This window comes from Natator depressus, chromosome 7 (genome assembly GCF_965152275.1).
Source record: "Natator depressus isolate rNatDep1 chromosome 7, rNatDep2.hap1, whole genome shotgun sequence".
Taxonomy (NCBI): Eukaryota; Metazoa; Chordata; order Testudines; family Cheloniidae; genus Natator; species Natator depressus.
The window spans coordinates 118660393-118680012 of record NC_134240.1 but is presented as its reverse complement, the minus strand read 5'-3'; the positions used below and the strand labels follow the sequence as shown (position 1 = coordinate 118680012).

The 19620-nt window shown below is 44.5% G+C and overlaps 1 protein-coding gene across 3 annotated transcripts in view; it reads right to left on the bottom strand.

The window, feature by feature from the left end:
* SH3PXD2A (SH3 and PX domains 2A) overlaps positions 1 to 19620 on the bottom strand; it is a 369953-nt gene that overhangs the window by 208451 nt on the left and 141882 nt on the right. For all 3 annotated transcript variants that reach the window (XM_074959414.1, XM_074959416.1, XM_074959415.1), the window contains exon 4: positions 7016 to 7092. In XM_074959414.1, coding sequence (XP_074815515.1) covers positions 7016 to 7092 — 77 coding nt within the window. The remainder of the gene's footprint in view (positions 1 to 7015; positions 7093 to 19620) is intronic.

Genomic DNA, 19620 nt, shown 5'->3' with positions numbered 1-19620 from the left:
GAAAGATTCCCACAGTTTGAAGAAGAGAGTAAGTCCCAGGGCAAAGATACAACAGAGCAAAGGAAGGACTGCAGGACAGGGTCAAGGAAAGGAGGGAGTTCAAGATAGGGAAAGAAAGAGGAAAACAGATGGCAAGGGCATGAAAACAACTGGGAAGTGGCAAGGAGTTGGAAATGGGGGTAAAATACATAATTAGAAGCAGCAATCATCCCAAACAGGTAAAGGATTTGCACAGGAAAGATGAAAGATAAAAATGCTAACACATGGAATTCAGTTTTTCACACTTGCAGAATAGTATCAGCAATAACATGTTTAACCGTGCTGAGTATTTAAAGCAGTAATGTGCAACTCATACCGCACGCACATAGCCATCCATATGCCTTCAGAAAAAGGTGTTTATGGCTTTATTTCAACATGCAATTTTCTCGGTAGAATGCAGTTTCCAGAGAAAACTCACAGAACAATAGCCAATATCAGAAAGCGTATTAGAAGTGATGCAACATTTGCCAGTTCATATCCAGTCAATCTTTAGTTATAAAGGCTTTTGGCAAACGTTACTATTTACATGGTGCCATCCGCTTGCATGGTGCTGTATGTTAGATAGAGTGTGTAAAACAAAGAACAGATCCATGCCCATGGGAGCTTATTGTCTGCCAGCACAGAAAGTGCAATTCAACATAATGCAAAAACCGCAAACGAACCACAGGATGGAGAGTGTGTGTTACGGCCAGAACGTGCCTGTATGTGTGTGAACATGAGCGTGGTTTTGTATACATATATGCATGTGTGTGTATAGACACATATACTTACAAAGATACACACAGATGTGTATTACAGACATTGGTATACAGATGTGGGTATGTATGTATATACATGTATGAATACAAAGGCATATTATAGGTGCAGCTGGTAGTGTTGCATATACTTAAGACTGCTCAGCACTTCCCATTAGAAGAGCCTGTTTTCAATTTCTTATAATTTTTCAATCTTAAATTGTTCAGGCTGAAATTTTCCATGCTGGGTGTCTGCCTTAGGCTGAATTTTTCTGGAAAGTTTCAGGAAAAAGAGTCCAGCTGTTTCTCAGAATTAGGTGGAGGTTTTGCCATGATAAAAAAAAGTGCTTAACACTATTTCATTCAAAACTTCTACCGGCCCCATGTTTCAGAGCAGGGTCTTGGACTTTGGCAAGGTGGTTGCCCTTGTGCCAGGAATGTACCTTTTGCATCCCTGTGAAAATTCACCCAAATTTGTCCAAGCTACATGCCTCTGAAAAATTGCCATTGGCACATGCTCAGTAGAGACTTCTTAAAGTGTGGCAACTAAATTCTCCAGTGATTCCATCTGCACCGAGCATGCTCCATCCTTGCAGAGTTCCTAAATGCCAAATGTACTGCGTATGCACCATCCCCGTAAAGCCACTGAGCATGCTCCAATCTGGCACTCCAGGGGACTGATCAGGACTTTCCTTGCAATTGCGGCTCCTGGCAGCCAGGGGCTGCTGAACTCAGAGGAGAACTGCGCTTTCAATACTCCCCCTGCTGGTTTCCAGGCAGCATGGAGTGGAAGCTACTGGGCTTGAATGCAGAAGGGACAAGAGCTGTATTGAGTTGCTCTGTTAGCTCAAAAGGCAGATATCTGTGCTGTGGATCTAATGGTTCCAACTCAAATGATGACCCACATGAGTGTCAATATGATTCCACACAATTACGTTTTTGTTTTTTCAGTGTGCTTTTTTAAAAGCTGAGAAAATTACACACAATAAAATTGCATGAAAAGAACATTAAAATAGCAAAGTCAAGAACTCATATGGTATGTATACTCATAAAAGACAGCAGTAGACCTAGTCTAAATTTTCTGATTTTTAAAATTTTTTGAAAAAAAAAAAAAGATAAATTTTGAATTTTTTCATGAAAATATGACACATTTTTGATCAGCGCTAATTATTATTAATTTTTCATTTGGTGCTCATTTGGTTCTGTAGTAGACACAAACATAAAGACTCATATGTGTAAGTCTCGGCAGAATCATGGCCTAAAAGACTGACATAGAGCAGAGAGGATGGCCTGGGAAATCTAGAGGAAGGAAATTTTCTTTTTTTAATTATGATCTCACAACATGTGCAACAAGCAGGATCAAATTTTTCTCACTTGGAGCTGCCAGTATTCAGCCCCTCTGAAATCACCCACTTTTATTTAGGTGTGAAAATATGAGATTTAAGTCCTCAATTTGGAAAAGTACTTACTGCTTACTTAAACCCATTCCTAGTCAGGTCAGCACTAAAGCACATACCTGTTAAGCACGTGCTTAAGTCAATGTGACTTATGCACATGCTTAAGTGCTGTCCTGAACAAGAATACTTTCCTAAATTGGCAACTCCAAGTCTGAAAATGTTGGTCTGAGTTTTTCAAAGGGGGTTGAGCAAGGACAGCATGGTGGTTTTGTGAACCACAACTCAGAGGTCATTCCATGCATAAGACACAGTATGTATTGGACACATGCTTACCAAGAGATGCATTTTGGCCATCAAAGTTTAGAAGTCTTATTAAATAAAATGCGCCCCCTCCCCCTGGCAGAGCAAGAATATGAAGTTGCTCTTTATTTTAAATTGGCAAAAGATCTTCAGATGCAAGAAGGAAACTGGTTCAGATGAGCCCAGAGGCGCGTAATTCACACTAAAGTAATTGAAAGTCTATGGGTAAGAGGGAAATCATCCAGAGATATCAATTCCAGTGGGCAACAAATATTTACAGGCAGAGTTTGCCTGGTCTGTTAGATTACTTTCTAAATTAACCAGCAACACATTCAGAGTGCTGCAGTTTATGTTCAGAGATGAGAAAAAGCACTGAAAATATTCCCCTCTCTGCCCCCTCCCCTTTTCACTGCTTCTTAAATGCTTCTTACTGCTGTGCCAAATATTGGCTTAATTATCACAGTGCAGCTATTTCCCTGAGCTGTAATAAAACAGTGAAATATCCAGAGTCCTTGGGAGGTCTCCTTGGTAGTGGGCAGGGTGGGAGTCCAGTGTTCTCAAGTTCATAAGGTATGCACTCTGGGGACTGACATAGTACATTTTACAGACCTCCCTGCGCTGCAACGGCTCCACACAAATGCTCAGACATGCTTTGTCTGCCTTTCATTGTTTCTGCGTCTGTTGAAAAATATCAGACCCCACATCTCAAACGTGCAAACCCGCCCGCTCAGAAAGAGACAGCTTGCAAGTCCAAATGATAAAAACAAAAGAAGCTGCAGCATTCTTATCACACATTTGCCAGGGCTTTTCTGAACTTCTGCTTTCCAGGACAGGTGATAAGGAGGAGTAAAGCTCATCTGGCAACAATCAGCCTGAACTCTGGGTCTGAGCCTGCCCTCCTTACTCACGCTAGAAGTGCTACTGATTTCAGTGATGCAGCAGCTGCAAGCAGCCGTCATAGAGCTAGGCACTTTGTCGTATTTATTGATTTTAATACCCCGGGTCAAAAGTCCTCCGTGACAGTTTCACGCAATCGCAACCCTACATCATCCCCTTTCAAGACTCAAGATTCAGTCGCATCCTAATTTTTAGTTCACAAAAGGTGAACTTCATCCCTGTTTGTGCTCCAACTGAATCCCATGTAAGCTATTTTGGGGGCTAAAGTGGGACTTAAGTAGTGCATAATTCTTTGCACAATGGAGGACTCAACTCAGTGAAATGTTTTATGTTTTATGTCTCCATGTTTTATTTTGTTGCTGTGTAGTTTGGGACAACTTTTAAAATCAATACATGCAGTGAGAAAGGAAGAAAGATATAAAGGAGTTAACACTTCTGAAGTTGTGGGGCTAGATCCTAATTTCACTGAAGCCTGTGGAAAACATATGTATCAATAATTGCTGCTGGGGAGGAAACAGTTAATATTTGTTAATACTGTTTTATCCACAACCTCTTTCCCCTTCCCTGCATCAACTGTATGCTTCCTAGTTGTTATGCTCCTGATTCACAGCGGCCTAACATTCCTGGTCAATTTCATACTGGGGAATTCAAAGGTTGTGATTGGGCGAACATTCAGGATTACATAGATCATATACAAACCCCTTACACTGATAAAAATACTCCTGAAGTCTAGGTCTTAATAAGAACCAGGCATGAAATACTTGCCCCCATTGAAGTCACTGGCAACATTCTCATTGATTTCAAAGGGGCCAGGATTTTACCCCAGCTAGGACCTAACAAGAATCTCTCCTTCCCTCCCCAAACCTTTGTCCAAAAACTCTAATGAACTTTTGAGGCTCAAAATGTTTGCTTTTCATTATTATTTTCAAACACCTCTGGACTTCCATGGTCTGGAAGTGGAAGCTGTGAAACAACATAAGACAGCCATTCCTTGTATGAATGGAGGCAGGAAGTAGGAGGAAATTTTAAAAGAACGCTGTTCTTGTGAGCTTTGCAGACTCAAAAAGTTCGGCAAAGGTGCTGGTTAAAATCTGTAAAGCCCTATGTGGTCTGGCACCCAGTTACTTCCTTGGGCCTCTATCCCTAGGTCCTGCTGTGGGATTCATGAACCACCGTGTTGCTGTCCTGCCAGCCAACAGACTGACTAACCACTGTGTCCCTCTGCATCCGATGAAGTGAGCTGTAGCTCACGAAAGCTTATGCTCAAATAAATTGGTTAGTCTCTAAGGTGCCGCAAGTCCTCCTTTTCTTTTTGCGAATACAGACTAACATGGCTGCTACTCTGAAATGTGTCACTCTTGCTACCAGTGACTGGGGGAGAAGAATCTAATGCAAGTGGTAGCGTTGATCTGGCTTAGCCTACGACTGGGTCTGGTGATCTTCAGGGCAGGGTGTAAGATGAACATTTCTGATCAAGCTTGTCAGTGACCTGCAGACTGTTTTAGTGGCAGGCTCTGCATATTTTAATGAATTTTGGTCATTTTTAGATTAATGTAAAAGACTGAGGCAAAGAGCACCATTAATCAATCAATAAATTAAACTAGCCTCTCTTTGGAGAAGCTTCCAAGCTTCCCCAAACTGAGCCATAGCTTGAAATTTGCCCATTAGTGATTCAAATCTGGTCTAGCATTAATGAGAAGCCTGCTGGAAATGAAGGAGGTTCATTGTGCTCAACTAAAAGCTAGTGACGGTCTGAATGGACTTCTCCATGAGAGAAAATACAAAATGAAAAGGATGGCTAGTGGCAGTGATAGCCACTTCAGGCCTAATGATAATTGCAACAGTCACTGTAATAGACTCCTCAGACATGACCGGTGATGTAACCCTAACCTGGGACTGGTATGTCTGCTTCTCAGACAACGGCGGCCCAGATAACCAGCTTCCAGTTCATCACGGTCAGAGGTCATGTCTGCACTCCCTGGCATAAACTACTGCCTTCTACATGGCATGCCTGTTTGGTGAACCCATGACATTATTTCTTACGGCATGTGTCTCATGCAGTTCCTTTCTGAACAAATAAGGCTGGGAATACAGTACAAGCACACATTTTTAAAGATAGCTATTAGGCCGCTATTAGTCAGACACTGCATTAATTGTTGCATAAAAAGCCTGATCTCATGAGATAAGACTTTTTTCCCCAGTTTTCTGGACTGGATGATTCAGATGACAAGGACTTCAATTTAGCAGAATGTCTGCTCCCTTTCCACATGCCTCAGGCTCTATGGTCTCCAGTGATCTGCACCCAATTTGCATAAGCAAATACCTGACAGGAAGCATCTTTGAAAATATATATTTTTCTCCTCCGCCTGCCCGTCTAGTTTTCTTAAAAGGGAAAAAAATCACAGGAAATAAAAGACGAAGTCTGGGGTTTAGATTATGCACTTTGGTTGACATGGCTGATCCCACCTTAAAACCAGCACACCAGTCTTGCTCAGAAATACCTTTTAATTTAGTGTCAGAAGATTAATTATCAACAAATCGCAAAATCAGGGATGGAAGAGGCAGACTAGGTCACCAAACCCACCCTCCACTTGTCAATGCACTGCTCCTCCCTGCAACGTATTTTCCAGGGCTTCACTCGTTATTGGAAACACAATTAGAAAAAGTAGTAAATCATTTATCTCTAGCTTCCTGCAAAGCAAAACCTGGTCTAATTGGGATATTATTGAACTGGTGGGCAGATAGGACTTAGCAAATGCCATATTTACTACTCTGCTCCCCCCTCTGAATCACCCATCATGTACACTAGGACAACTTCCAGGGTTCAGCTCCAGTGAATTTAATTGCTGACCACATCTCTTTGAAATGCTCTGAGAGGTGAAACTAGGTTCATGGCTTTTATACCATTGGCTAGGTGTATCTGTGCCTGTGATGGGCCTGCTTCAGCCTGGGCGCACATGGCTGCATCTTTTAGCTCAGGAGTCCTCAAGAGGGCTATCTTCAACTCTTTTGGGCTCCCTGGGCTGCGTTACCTCTGTCTATAATGGTAAAACACAAGAGGATTCCTAATGCAGGAATTGTACCAGGACCAGACAGGCAGAGGAATTTTGTCTGGCAGAACCAGAGCTCAGACCAGAGTTTGAGGCTAAGATGAAGAGCGCTGTTTCCACAGAATCCCTTATCTGATAGTAAGATTCTCGACATGTAATGTAATGTATACTGCTGTTAAAGGTCTTCTGCAACACTGGACACACGGGGCACCATGCTGGTAAAAGAAGCTCCCCGAAGCAAAACTCTCCCATCTTTGGCACTACTCTACAGTAGTTTTGTCTGAGGATCCTGTAGGTCAAAGGCTCCTCTGTGCTCAAGTACACTGCCCCCTCCTTACCTGCTGATGTTCTAGGAAGGGCAATTCTCAGTTCACCTTTTTCCTCTCCTTTTTCACTTCCCAATTTTTCCAAGCAGACCCTTCCCGGGGACAGGCTCTGCAAGTCTGATTTAGCCAGCTCAAACTCTCTAATGGCAATAGCGGGATATTTCCAGCGCTGCACTGTCTGCTAGTCATGGGTATCTCTGATTGATCACCTGGCATAGTTTTCCATCCGTAATCCTACAATACTCATTCTTCTGTGAAGATAAAGTTCTTACCCTGCAATATTCATCAATGGGCTTCAGTCTCTTCACAGCTACATCTCGAATATGACTCCTCCGGAACAGGATTTTACCTGCAAAGGGAATACATAAAAAGAGAGGTTTAGGAATATGGGTGGGACTATGGTATAATACGATAGCATGGAGTGGAAACATGGTCTAGTGCCCCATGCAGAAGACAAGGAGTCAGAAGATTTGCGTTCCACTCTCGGCTCAGCCACAAATTTGCTGCACTGACCTCGGCCAAGGCCAAGTCTACACTACAAACTTACACCAGTATAACAATGTCACTCAGGGGTGTGAAAAATCCACATCCCTGAGTGCCACAGTTATACCGACCTAATCTCAGGTGTAGACAGCGGTATGTCGATGGGAGAGTGTCTTCTGCCTCTTGCAGAGGTGGATTAACTACGCCAATGGGAGAAACTCTTCCGTCAGCATAGTAGCATCTTCACTAAAGTGCTACAGTGAAAATGCCAAAAATATTACAAATATTCCTTTCTAAGATTCCTCAAAGAGTCACAATTGGTCTCTGCTTCCCCCTTTGCTCCAGGGAAGAAGCAAGGAGCTCCAGCTGTATACCTGGAACGACTTAGTTCCCCCTTTGCAACAGCTCAGCTGCGAGGCCCAGCGCAGTGGGTGAGAGCAGGGCAGCAGTGGCGGATTAATACACGGGCCTACTGGGCCCGGGGCAATTTGGGGGCTCCTGCAGGAAAACCGGAACCTGTGTAGAAGTGGGGAGAGGGGGGCCCACCAGCACTGGAACTGTGGCCCTGCCCCTTGAGGCCCCGCCCCCGGCCAGGCCAGAAGCTAGAACTGGGCCATGGTAAGAACCATCCAGCAAGCCTGGGTTGTTGTGGGGAGCCCTGGACCTTCCACCTGCCCTTGGCTGGGGGCCGAGGAGCAGCCTTATCACTTTATCAGCTCCCCCGCCACGAAGTGCAGCCCCTGCTGTCATTGATCCACACCTGCCTGAGGCTACTATGCCCATTTTAAAAGTGGGGGGCCATGGCCCCTGTGGTTCCCCCCGTTCCAGCATCCCTGGGCCACCAGGGTGTAGGGGGCCAAATGTTCTTTGTGCCCAGGGCCCCAATAAATCTTAATCTGCCTCTGCAAGGTTCCACCCCCTCCCCACTCCTACCCACCTATTCTCTGCCCACAGCAGCTACTCTCTCCTCCCCACAGACTGCAAATGCAGGTAACTCACGCAGAAATCTATAGAGAGCAATCAAACGGTAACTCAACAGGCAAGCGGTACATTCAACTGTATCTTCTATAATCTCAGCCATGACACTGTATTTTTTTTTCTTTTTAAGTGGGAAAAAAAAACAATCTTGATGTTTTTAGTGGATGAAATTTCTGCAAGCAAGTGAAGCTTAAATAAATTGCTGGGTTTTATGTTAAACTGATAAAACCAGAATTTATCGAGATGCTCTAGGAAAATGAGTTTCCCCACAGAAAAAGATGTCATGGAGTTGGTATTTTTTGGCTTGAAAGGAATATATTTTCACATCCTTTTTTGGTGTTTTTCTTCCTTTTTTCTCTCATGTTGAATTTTTTTTTAAACACATTGAAACAAGAATAAATTATACATTCTTGTGGTAGAACGTATTTAGTCCATCAAGCTTCCATGTCAGACATAAACTGGTCTTTTCACCAACCTCTGCTGCAAACTTATTCCCACTGGACAATGGAGAAATGAAGGACAGTGGTTCACAGATGATAGGATAGGCAAAATGAGGAGGAAAGGGAATCTGAGCCAAAACCTAAATTCCAGAATTTCCTTTGGCCAAGCTTATAGCACCTGAGAAGTTGAACAGGACCATGCACCTTAACAGCTGGGAGGAGCTAAAATCCATCAGGACGCTCCCACTTTTTCCCTGTTTCCTCCCAAACTATCAGTCTCAAAGACCTTAACAGCATGGTTAGTTTCGTTCTAGCCAAGGAAAAGTGGATACATCACCCCCCAGGAACTAAAAACACGTGGTTCTCATTAATCTTGACACATCTTGCAGGGAAAATTTGTTCTTAATAATGTAGATGTCCACCCCATGAGATTCTGCTGTTCTAGAATGACACCGGGGCACAACTTCATGATGCAGTGCCATGCTGTAACAAGGCCCACGGGACACTGGAGAATCTTCACTCATCCTGAAAGCTAACGTTGTCAATGCTAAGTCATTTAGCAAAATAATTGTTCTGCTGGCATGTGGGGTCCTAGGTTGTGTCCTTTGCCCTGTCACTGACTTGCTGTGTGACACCAAGCAAATCACAACCTTATTGTTTCAGTTTTCCCATCTGTAAAATGGGAACAACAACATGTATTTGCGAGACTTTGTTATTATAAAACCCTCCATAAGGCTCAAATGAAAGGTGCCAGAGGATGCAATTATTATACCTCCTTTTTTTAAAAAAAACTAATAATGGAGAATAAAATAGCTCCTTTCTCAGCATTATAAAAGCGTTGGTGTGGGCAAACTTTTCATTTCTTTGTGAATTTTATAAATGTGCTGTAAAGAGTAAGCAAAGCTCCAGCTTTCCTGTTTTCAGTCCAAGCCACAAACTGAAAGCCAGACTGGTAACCATATAAAAACATAAAGGAACCAAAGACTTAAACACATTAAAGATCTCTTGTAAATGTAATTCAGCTTTGCTAAAAGAGTTTACAGGGACGCCCAGTCACTGCCAACATCTTCAAAGTAATGTAATAAATGAAAGACTGGAGCATAAGGAACAAGATAAATATAATAAGGAAGGTTATATTAAACACAGAGTACAAAAAAGACCCCCAAGATATGATGAGTCTTAATTCATTCCTTAAATGGAGATGGAAAACGTCAAGATGATCACAGTGCTAATATGAAACAAACCCCAGAAGGTGCTTTAATTTTTTCTCCCAGGTTCTCTCTATGCAGAAAGTGCCATTAGAAAACACTGTCTGAGGGTACAGAGGCATCTCTAGGGAGATACATCTTCTGCAGGTGCCCTGCCGGCCCCTCGCCAGCCCCTCTTCTTCAGGTAGAATGCTCCTGCCTGCAGAAGCCATGCTGCTACCTGAGAATCCCTCTAGGACTGAGCAGTAGCAGCCATGAGAAGATAGGGCATTTCCAGTGAGAGTTAATGGTGTTTTCCCTGTTCTTCTCCCCTTGCACCTCGACCCTCATTCCCACGATCCTGGGGACCCATGAGGTCAGGGAAGGGGGAGAATGATGCAGCACAGCTGGAACCTTCCCCCTTCTATGCACCCCAAGAGCAGGTACAGTGGATCTATGCTCACACAACCAGTGGGGATGCTCTGGCCCTAAGACCGGTATGGACAGTCTAATGAAGAGGCTTGACTCGTGTGACAATTCTGGTAATCCAGTTATCACATGGACAAATAAGCAAGAAACAAAAAGGTGAGTAATTGGGCCAGGCAAAGCCCTAGGAGGTTGGTGAGTCCCAAGGCAGGACTGAGGGCCATGGATAAGCCTCTAGCAAACTGCCAGGGGCATGAGGCGACTTTTGTTAGGAGGTGGTAGACAGAGGGGTTTGGTCATATGCAAATCACTTATTTTTTGGTAGTTTTCAGCATCAGTAAATAAAGCCTCGGCTTAAATGCGAGTACATATGGTATATATTTCCTCTCAATGAGAAACAGAATTTTACTGCAGCTCTTCTAAATCTGTCCACGGGAATCACACCCCCATTTTACAGAATGCTAAACAGCTTATGACTCTTACTACAGCCCTGCTAGGTAGTGAATGATAAGCCTGTCTCTGTCTCACATGGTAGCTTAGAAGCTGACTGCTCTGTACTGGGCAAGTATTTCATTCACAGATGTCCCAGACTTGGACAGGACCATGGAAGATCTGGAAGATGCATTAAAATTGACTCCTAGGATTGGGACGATGGGGAAACCGTGGGGGGATATGTCATTTGCAGGCCCCATACAGCTGCAGCAGTTCAGTATTATGCCTGGGTTACTTGGTGCAGACATTTCAGTGAAGAAACAGAGTCCTCAGAATGGTCTGGAGCATTTCAAAGTGTCTGAAAGGGGAAATGTAAGGTTTGCGTTCGAATTTCTGAGCATTTGTTGTTATCATCATGAAAGAAACAACATGGATGTCACCTCCTTGGGGGTGTGATATGTAACGAGTTCTTGATTTTAAAGACACCACACAACCACACACACCCTAGGAAATTACATCAACACACACTATGTTAAAGGAAGATTATTTAGGTGGTAAAGTCAAGCACTCAAAAGTTAAGAAATCCCAGGTTTATGGTTGCACATGTAACCTTGAGTATTCTCCTCCTGGGCATGTGTAGTCTTTAATTACATGACCACATACTGGTTTTTTCCACAGGACCCCTGCCCTATTCGGTGCACCACATTGATGTTCAAGGAGACACAAGAAAAGCTTGCATTTCCTGACTTGTATAACCTTAATAATGTTCTTTTAATACAGTTTTTGCCCTGTGTAACATTGTACTTTGGGTATCGTGGACTTTCATACATGCCATGTAAATCAGTGGCAGATGGCGGACCAGAAATAGACAGGGTAGGGTCCCGAGGCATTCATAGGAGTCCCATATGGCCCTGCTCTGATTGGTAATATAACAGTACTAAAGTAAGTGGCAGCAATACTAAAGAAAGGCCAACATGGTGTATACAAAGTTGTATACCCCAGGAGTACATGGTTCATCTGCTTATCACACTGGACCAGTCCACATTAGGATGAGATTTAATGTTCCATTTACTGGTTCCCATACCTGCAAAGTTAAACACTTCGGGCCCAGATCCAGCCATTAGTAGCACTGTGGAGACTAGCATGGAGAGGGAATCCACAGTATATCAAAACCAGAAAGGCAGGGCTGAGCGAGAGAGGAAGCATTTCAGTCCAAAACAACTTACAAGGGGTGCTGAAAAATTTAAACAGACATTGCTGTTTAAATAGGAAATGTGCAGTATGCAGCCCCTGCTATTGCAATGAATCCCACCCCGCGAGCATGCTGTCACACCACAACTGCAACAAAAAAAGATGCAAAATGCCTGCATATTTTCACATACCTCCAAGAGAAAAGTGTTTTCAATCACTTTTTCCCCTGGGAGATAAATATAAATCCACAATCTATCTGATGCCACCAATCCACGCTATATAGTTTTATACTGTGTAGGGCTTACAGAGTTTGACTTTCCTTTTATGTTATTGAAGGTACTTTTGCCACAACTTTTGATGATAGATCTAAGGACACTGATTGTTCCATACAAGGAACTTTTTCTTGATGGCACCTTCACAAGGGAGGGAGTAGTTAGGCCCAGCGCACTATATATCGAACACAAAGGAAATTAGTGCTTACTCTGTGTTGTGTGTGTCATGTTTTAGCCCAAGCAGAGCCACAAAACTTCAGAGAATCTTATATGAAACTTACCATACAATAAATATATATCCTAAGCAGCTAGTGTGATATTTAGGGGTATGTTAAAATAATGTAATATTTCATGATTTATGCTTAAAATAACTTGGGCTGCAGCCAACTTCAGAATCTGCAGCTGCGGAGGTCAAGTCTGTTGCTGCCTCCTAAAAGCGTGCAATCCACCTTGCTTTTGTTCTCTCTCTCTCTCGCACACACACACATGCATGCACTGTTGGTCCTTTATTTCTTTTACCTCTGGGAGGAGTTGGGAGATAAAATGTATCAGTATGATGCATTCAATCTGAGGTCATCTTCTCAGAGTGAATTCATTCAATATGGTATATCCACTTCTCTTCTCAGTTACAGTGTACCAGTGGAAATGAGACAAAAATGTGGCCCTAACATTGCCACAGCATCTCCTTCTTAGCTTCACAGCTTCCCCCATGGTAACTGAAACCTTCTTTGGGACGAACGTGTTTTATTTTTATGAAGGCTCTTATTCCATCTATATCTGTTTTCATTATGTTTATGCACTGAAGAAACACAGACGTGCAACTGGTTTTGAGACACAAACTTCCTTTACACCCCCTCACCCTTTTCAAACCATGACATTCCCCCTAAAGCCCTGCAGGCAAACACTCAAGCATCTGTTCCCAACTGGCCATTAAGTAAACAGAGCGTTTGAACCCACAATGGCATCCTTGAGATGAAAAAGACACAAAGGAGCTAACGTTTTGGGGGCAGAAGAGTGATTTCACGCTTCTCAAGGAAGCACATGCTATTACCAGTGAGATGCATAGAGGGAGGCAGCCACTAATCTTGCAATCCAGATACAGCATCGTCTCACTTTTACATGAGACATCCTGGCCTCAGTGGATTTCATTGATGACTTCCTGGAGTTGGGGTCCCAACAGGGACAGCATTCACTCCTGACAAAGAAAGGAGGGAAGGAAGTTTCACATATGTCCCTCTGGTGGAAGGGGGAGAGGGGGAGGAGAGTGGGGACAGTAGGAACATCTCATGGAGTCAGAGTTTTTGCCTGAGCTCAGCCGTCAAAACTGCTGCAGCTGCTAAGTGTTTTCAACAGTCAGTGGGAATTACTAGTGAGGGTGACAGAGGGCTATGAAGACAGTTTGGGCAGCCAAAAAAAACAGCGTCAACACAGCACAAACACTAATAATCCTAGAGCTAGATAGAGCACGTCAGAATCAGTCTGTCTGTGCACGCGGATCCTGCACGCAAGCTGCAACGTCAAAGCAAATCATCGAGAAGTACTAAATAAAGCATGGGAAACATAGAGTGTAAGTTGATTATAAAAAAACATGCCCCATAGAGAAACCTTCCTCTGCTAAAAGGGAATATCTTCTCCAATGAAGAGCCAGAGAAAGCAGGGAAGCATGGCTGAGTGATCTGAGTGCAGGACTGAGGGCAAGGAACTCCAGAGCTCCAAGTTCTACTCTCACACTGACCCCACTTTGTGCGGTAGACAAGGCCAGTTACTTAGCCTCTCTGCATATCAGGCTCAGCTCTACATGGTTTAGTTATTATTTGTATGGCGCTTTGTAATGGTTAGCCGCTCATTATTCATTTTAGAATTTATCTAACTGGCATCACCCAAAGAACCACACATTTCTGGAAACTCCTCTAAAGTCGTGACTCCAGCTACAACTCTTTGCCATCCCTCCAAGCAATAGCATATCCATATCAGGAACAGTGGTGAAGACAAATAACACAGAGCACAAATCAGACCGGTGTGTGGTATAAAGCTCCCCTTGGCACTCCACTGCTGCAGGGCTGCTCCCTGCATGCTGGCCCCTACACTAACTCCACATCACCAGAGAACCATCCTTTCGCTAGGGTGATCCTCCTGGGCTGGTTCCACAGCTTCACTGCCAGGATATGCTGCAGTGGAGGACAGCATCCACTCCACGCCAGAGGAGCTCAACTTTCACATGGTCACAAGTCCCCAGATTCCTTCAAGAGAGCTGAAGCAGCTCATCACACAAGGGAGCCCAAGGGATGCAGAAATGTTCACTTTCTTAGAGCCGACAGTAACATGACTGGAGTTTTCTTTTGTCGGGTTCTTTTTCGCTCATGTGGGGGCCTGGGCAATTCTATGCTCTGCTCAACACCAGCAACATCATCTCTTCCTCATTCTCCCTCACACATAAACACGCATGCACACACGCAAGCTTTTCTTAAGAGGCTCCAGGGACATCTGCCCTATCGCAAATAAACTACCTTAAAGACAAAGGAAAACTACTTTCAAGACAAGGCTGCTAGGCATAAGGTCATTCGCACCATGAGGGGAAAGGGAAGGCAAATTGGGCAATTTCAGGCCTTAATGAAATCTCTTTCTGGCATGTGCTTCTCGCCTAAGACGAGGCTAGAAAGGTGCACGTTGCGTTGCAGCCAGTGCCTCGTCTGACATTCTCTAAAACAATCCATTTCCAAACATCAAGGCATGGTAGACAAACGTGGAAATCACTGGGGTTTAAAACCCAGTCACGCTGGCAAGATCTAATCTTCAACACCACAAGGGAAAATGTCTTTGAATGTGCCCTACCACACGCTGAAACAACCAGCTTCTCTCCTTTGTCAGGTCATATGAAAGTCCTGCTTTCATCCGTACACCATGGTTCCTATTACACAATCAGTATTTGCCAACAGGTACCACAATAGTGGCATCTGAGATACTGCAGCTTTTCCTCTACTGAGGACAGGAAATGCCCACAGTGTGGTTCCTCATAGTAAGTGCTGACTTTCTAATGAGGACCAGAACACTCATCAATTGTCTTCAAAGGTTCTGTTAGGCACAGTGAGCTCTTTGTCATTATGCTGCATCTAACTATGAACCAAGTTCCATCATGCTCAGTTGGGGCTTGATCCATTTAAGTCAATCGAAGCCTTTCCATTGACTTGATGGCAGGTCCTCGATGAGTCCAAGCTGCATTTGTTGAAGTGCAGACCCAGTGGCCTCACAGGACCAGACGTATACAAATATTATCATTGGATAGGGTGTTCTTCCCACTGCCTGTGTGTCTCATCCCCTTCAGATTTACCATCAACAGTGAAGTTAGTCTGACACCCACAAGTCAGAGACACTACCTCATAGTCAATGGGCCAGTGCCAACAAGGCTGTGAAAGAGTCTTTGAGCAATGTCCACTGAGGTTGATGGCCCCGGGGGCAAGGTCACTCAGTGGAGACTGGTTTGGTTAACAGCATCTTTTCCAGTGTAGTTTGGCAATGGTACATGCATAGTAAAATTCTGGCCACATCCTTTAGCCGCATTATTGCCAATCCTGCCAAAGAGACTCCACCCTAGAGTTGGTGGAGCACAGGAGGTGTGAATGATAATATTTCCACTCCCAAGACATAAATCTTAAAGTACTTAACTAACACAGTTCAGCCTCACAACAACCCAGTGCTCGAGGTAAATATTCTTAAAGATGTATTACAGGTGGGAACTGAGGGGCAGGGACGTGAAGTAACTTTGTAAGGTTACAAAATGAGTAAATAGTAGGGCTCGGAATAGAACCCAGGATTCTCAACACCAGTCCTTCACTCTACCCCTACACCACGGGGCCTGCCTGAAGGAGAAAGAAACACTGTGCAGATCTACCTTACATTGGCATTCAGTTTATGAAGAAAAGACCCTTCTTTTTAGTAATAGTTTTACTCTAATCAAAAGCAAGCTCTCCGATTTTTGCCATAAATTAGGTTGGATCATCCTCTAGGGAAGAGCAAAATTAGGTCATCTGTGAGGCACACATGCGAAGATCAATCCAATTCAGCAGCAATGTTGCTCCTCGGCGCAGTTATGGTATTTGGGAGGCGGCAATTACAGCATGAATTTAAACAAACAAACAACTGGGTGGCAAGCATAACTGGGCGACTGTGCTCGTCAAGCCCTGGGAATCAATAAAAAGCGAGGAGTTCAGCAAAACATTTGAGCTGTGCAAATATCCATACAAAGCCGTGTCCAGAAATGTAAATGCCATGCGTTTTATGAAACAGAGGTCTCTATTTTATCTTTTAAAGGAAAGTACTGTCCCCAGAGCATCTTCCACATTCAGCCTCTGATCATGGCCAAGCCTGAGTTTCAGTGCAACTAGAAAAATATGTTAGCAAACTATTAACCAGTTCACCTACTACTGCCGACTAAGCCCTGGTCTACACTATGGCGTTAGGTCGAATTTAGCCGCGTTAGGTCGATTTTAAAATGAATGTGTCCACACAACCAATCCCATTTCGTCGACTTAAAGAGCTCTTAAAATCAACTTCTGTACTCCTCGCCGGCGAGGGGAGTAGTGCTAAAATCAACCTTCCTGGGTCGAATTTGGGGTAGTGTGGACACAAATCGACGGTATTGGCCTCCGGGAGCTATTCCAAAGTGCTCCATTGTGACCACTCTGGACCGCACTTTGAACTCCGATGCACTAGCCAGGTACACGGGAAAAGCCCCGGGAACTTTTGAATTTCATTTCCTGTTTGGTCAGTATGGCGAACTCAGCAGCACAGGTGACCATGCAGTCCCCACAGAATCGCAAACGAGCTCCAGCATGGACCAAAAGGGAGACACTGGATCTAATCGCTGTACAGGGAGAAGCATCTGTGCAGGCAGAACTCCGATCAAAAAGAAGAAATGCCAATATGTTTGCCAAAATCTCACAGGGCATGTTGGAGAGAGGCTACAACAGGGACATACAGCAGTGCCACATGGAAGTTAAGGAGCTGAGGCAAGCCGACCAAAAGACAAAGGAGGCAAACGGTTGCTCTGGGTCAGAGCCCCACACATGCCGCTTCTATGATCAGCTGCATGCCACTCTAGGAGAGGACCCTACCACTACCACTGTCCATGGACACCTGCAAGGGGGGAGTCTCACGCAAGAGGGAGGAGGATTTTGTGGATGAGGAAGAGGAGGAGGAGGAGAATGCGCAGCAAGCAAGCGGTGAATCCGTTCTCCCCGACAGCCAGGACTCATTCGTTCTCCCCAACAGCCAGGGATCCATTCGCGGCCAGTACAGCTACTGGAAAAGTCTGTTCACATGTCTGGGGATGGAGCGTGAATCCTCCAGACATCTCCATGAAGCTCTCCTGGAGGTACTCTGAAAGAATTCTGGAATCATTGCAACACAAAGCATGGCAGCAAATGGTCCTGGGTTTTGGTCACGTTCAAGCAACATTTGGTCTTATATCTTTCTGTGTTAGCCTCGGGAGAGTGATATCATTCATGGTCACCTGGTTGAAATAGGGGAATTTTTGTAAGGGAACAGTAAAAGGACCCTGTTCATTCTGGGCTGTTTGCGCTTGGCTAAAAGGGATCATCCCAGAGAAAAGCCATGTGGTGGGGTGAGGGGAGGTGTGTGCTGTACATCCACCCAAAAACCGCAACCCCTCCTTTTAAATGTGAAACCTAACCCATTGCTTGCTATGGGAAAGGATGGCGCTGCAGTTTGAAACCATTCCCACATGTTATGCATAAGAAGCCAACCTCGCATACCCTTTGCCTTACCATGGCTGCATGGAAACCGAATTCTGTTGCCCAGCCGTGTGCGATGTGTCACCATACCAGCAGGCGCTCAATATAAAAGGCAAAATGCGACCTTGTACCTAAAGCACATATGCTGTCTGCTGTGAATTTCTTGATTCACTGTGAAAGAGTCTTCCTTTTGTTCTTAGAAAGGTATCATCTTAAATTTTACTCTCCCTTTTTATCTCCCCCCAGGTGCAAATGTTTCTAGGCTCCCCCTATCTTCTCCATCCCTGAGGTTATTGCAGATTAGAAGGCGAAAAAAATGCACTCGTGATGACATGTTTTCCGAGCGCATGCAGTCCTCCCGCACTGATAGGGCACAGCTGAATGCATGGAGGCATTCAGTGTTAGAGACTATGAAAGCATTAAGTGAGTGCGAAGAGCAGAGGCAGGAACGCAAAGAGCGGAGGCAGGAGGCAATCCTAAGGCTAATGGGGGAGCAAACGGATATGATGAAGCATCTGGTGCAGCTGCAGGAAAGCCAACAAGAGCACAGACCCCCACTGCATCCATTGTACAACCATCTGACCTCCTTGCCAAGTTCCATATCCTCCTCACCCAGACGCCCAAGAACACGGGGTTGGGGGGAGGCTCCGGGCACTCAGCCACTCCACTCCAGAGGATGGCCCAAGCAACAGAAGGCTGTCATTCAAACTGTTTGATTTGTAGTGTGGCTACAATAAGCAATGTGGCCCTGTCCTTCCCTCCTCCCCCACCCCACCCCACCCAGGCTACCTTGTCAGTTATCTCCCTTTTTTTTTTTTAATTAATAAAGAAAGAATACATGGTTTCAAAACGTTGCCGGCACCCAGTGCCGAAAGGCAAAACAACAGCAGGGGTTCGTTACCCGGTATGCTTCACTCAATAATCACAACGGGGTGGAGAAGCAGAAAAGTTTATTTGCAGCTGCAAACAAGGTACAGGGAGAATAGAATCTCAAATCCTGCACACCAGAGCAGGTCATTACACACACTTTTATATTTTTTAATGCTACTGCACTACACATCAGCCAATTAAAACTTTGCACAAATACTCTGCCTTTTTTATATGGGTTACAACAATGTTTATTTTTTGCAACCTCTAACAAGCATTTCTAGCAACTTAAACAACCAGCACATTTTGTCTGGCCTTGTAACTATCTCCTATTATCTTTAACGTGGCGTCAGCAAACCTCACACTGTAAGGCATTATCTGCGGCTGCAACATTGTTTTAAGAGCAAAAAAAGCTTACTCAAACCAGCCAGGCCTGAATTCTATTAAGAGCGGTTGAGAAGAAGCCCTTAGGCCTTCAGCAGGGAGAACGATGTTTTGACCTTTATTTCGAAGGGGGGAGGGTGGTTGGCTTACAGGGAATTAAAATCAGCAAAGGGGGCGGGTTTGCATCAAGGAGAAGTACACACAACTGTCACACCGAAGCCTGGCCAGTCAAGAAACTGGTTGTCAAAGCCTCTCTGATGTGCAGCGCACCTTGCTGTGCTCTTCTAATCGCCCTGGTGTCTGGCTGCTCAAAATCAGATGCCAGGCAATTTGCCTCAACCTCCCACCCCACCATAAATGTCTCCCCCTTACTCTCACAGATATTATGGAGCACACAGCAAGCAGCAATAACAATGGGAATGTTGGTTGCGCTGAGGTCCGACCTAGTCAGCAGACAGCACCAGTGA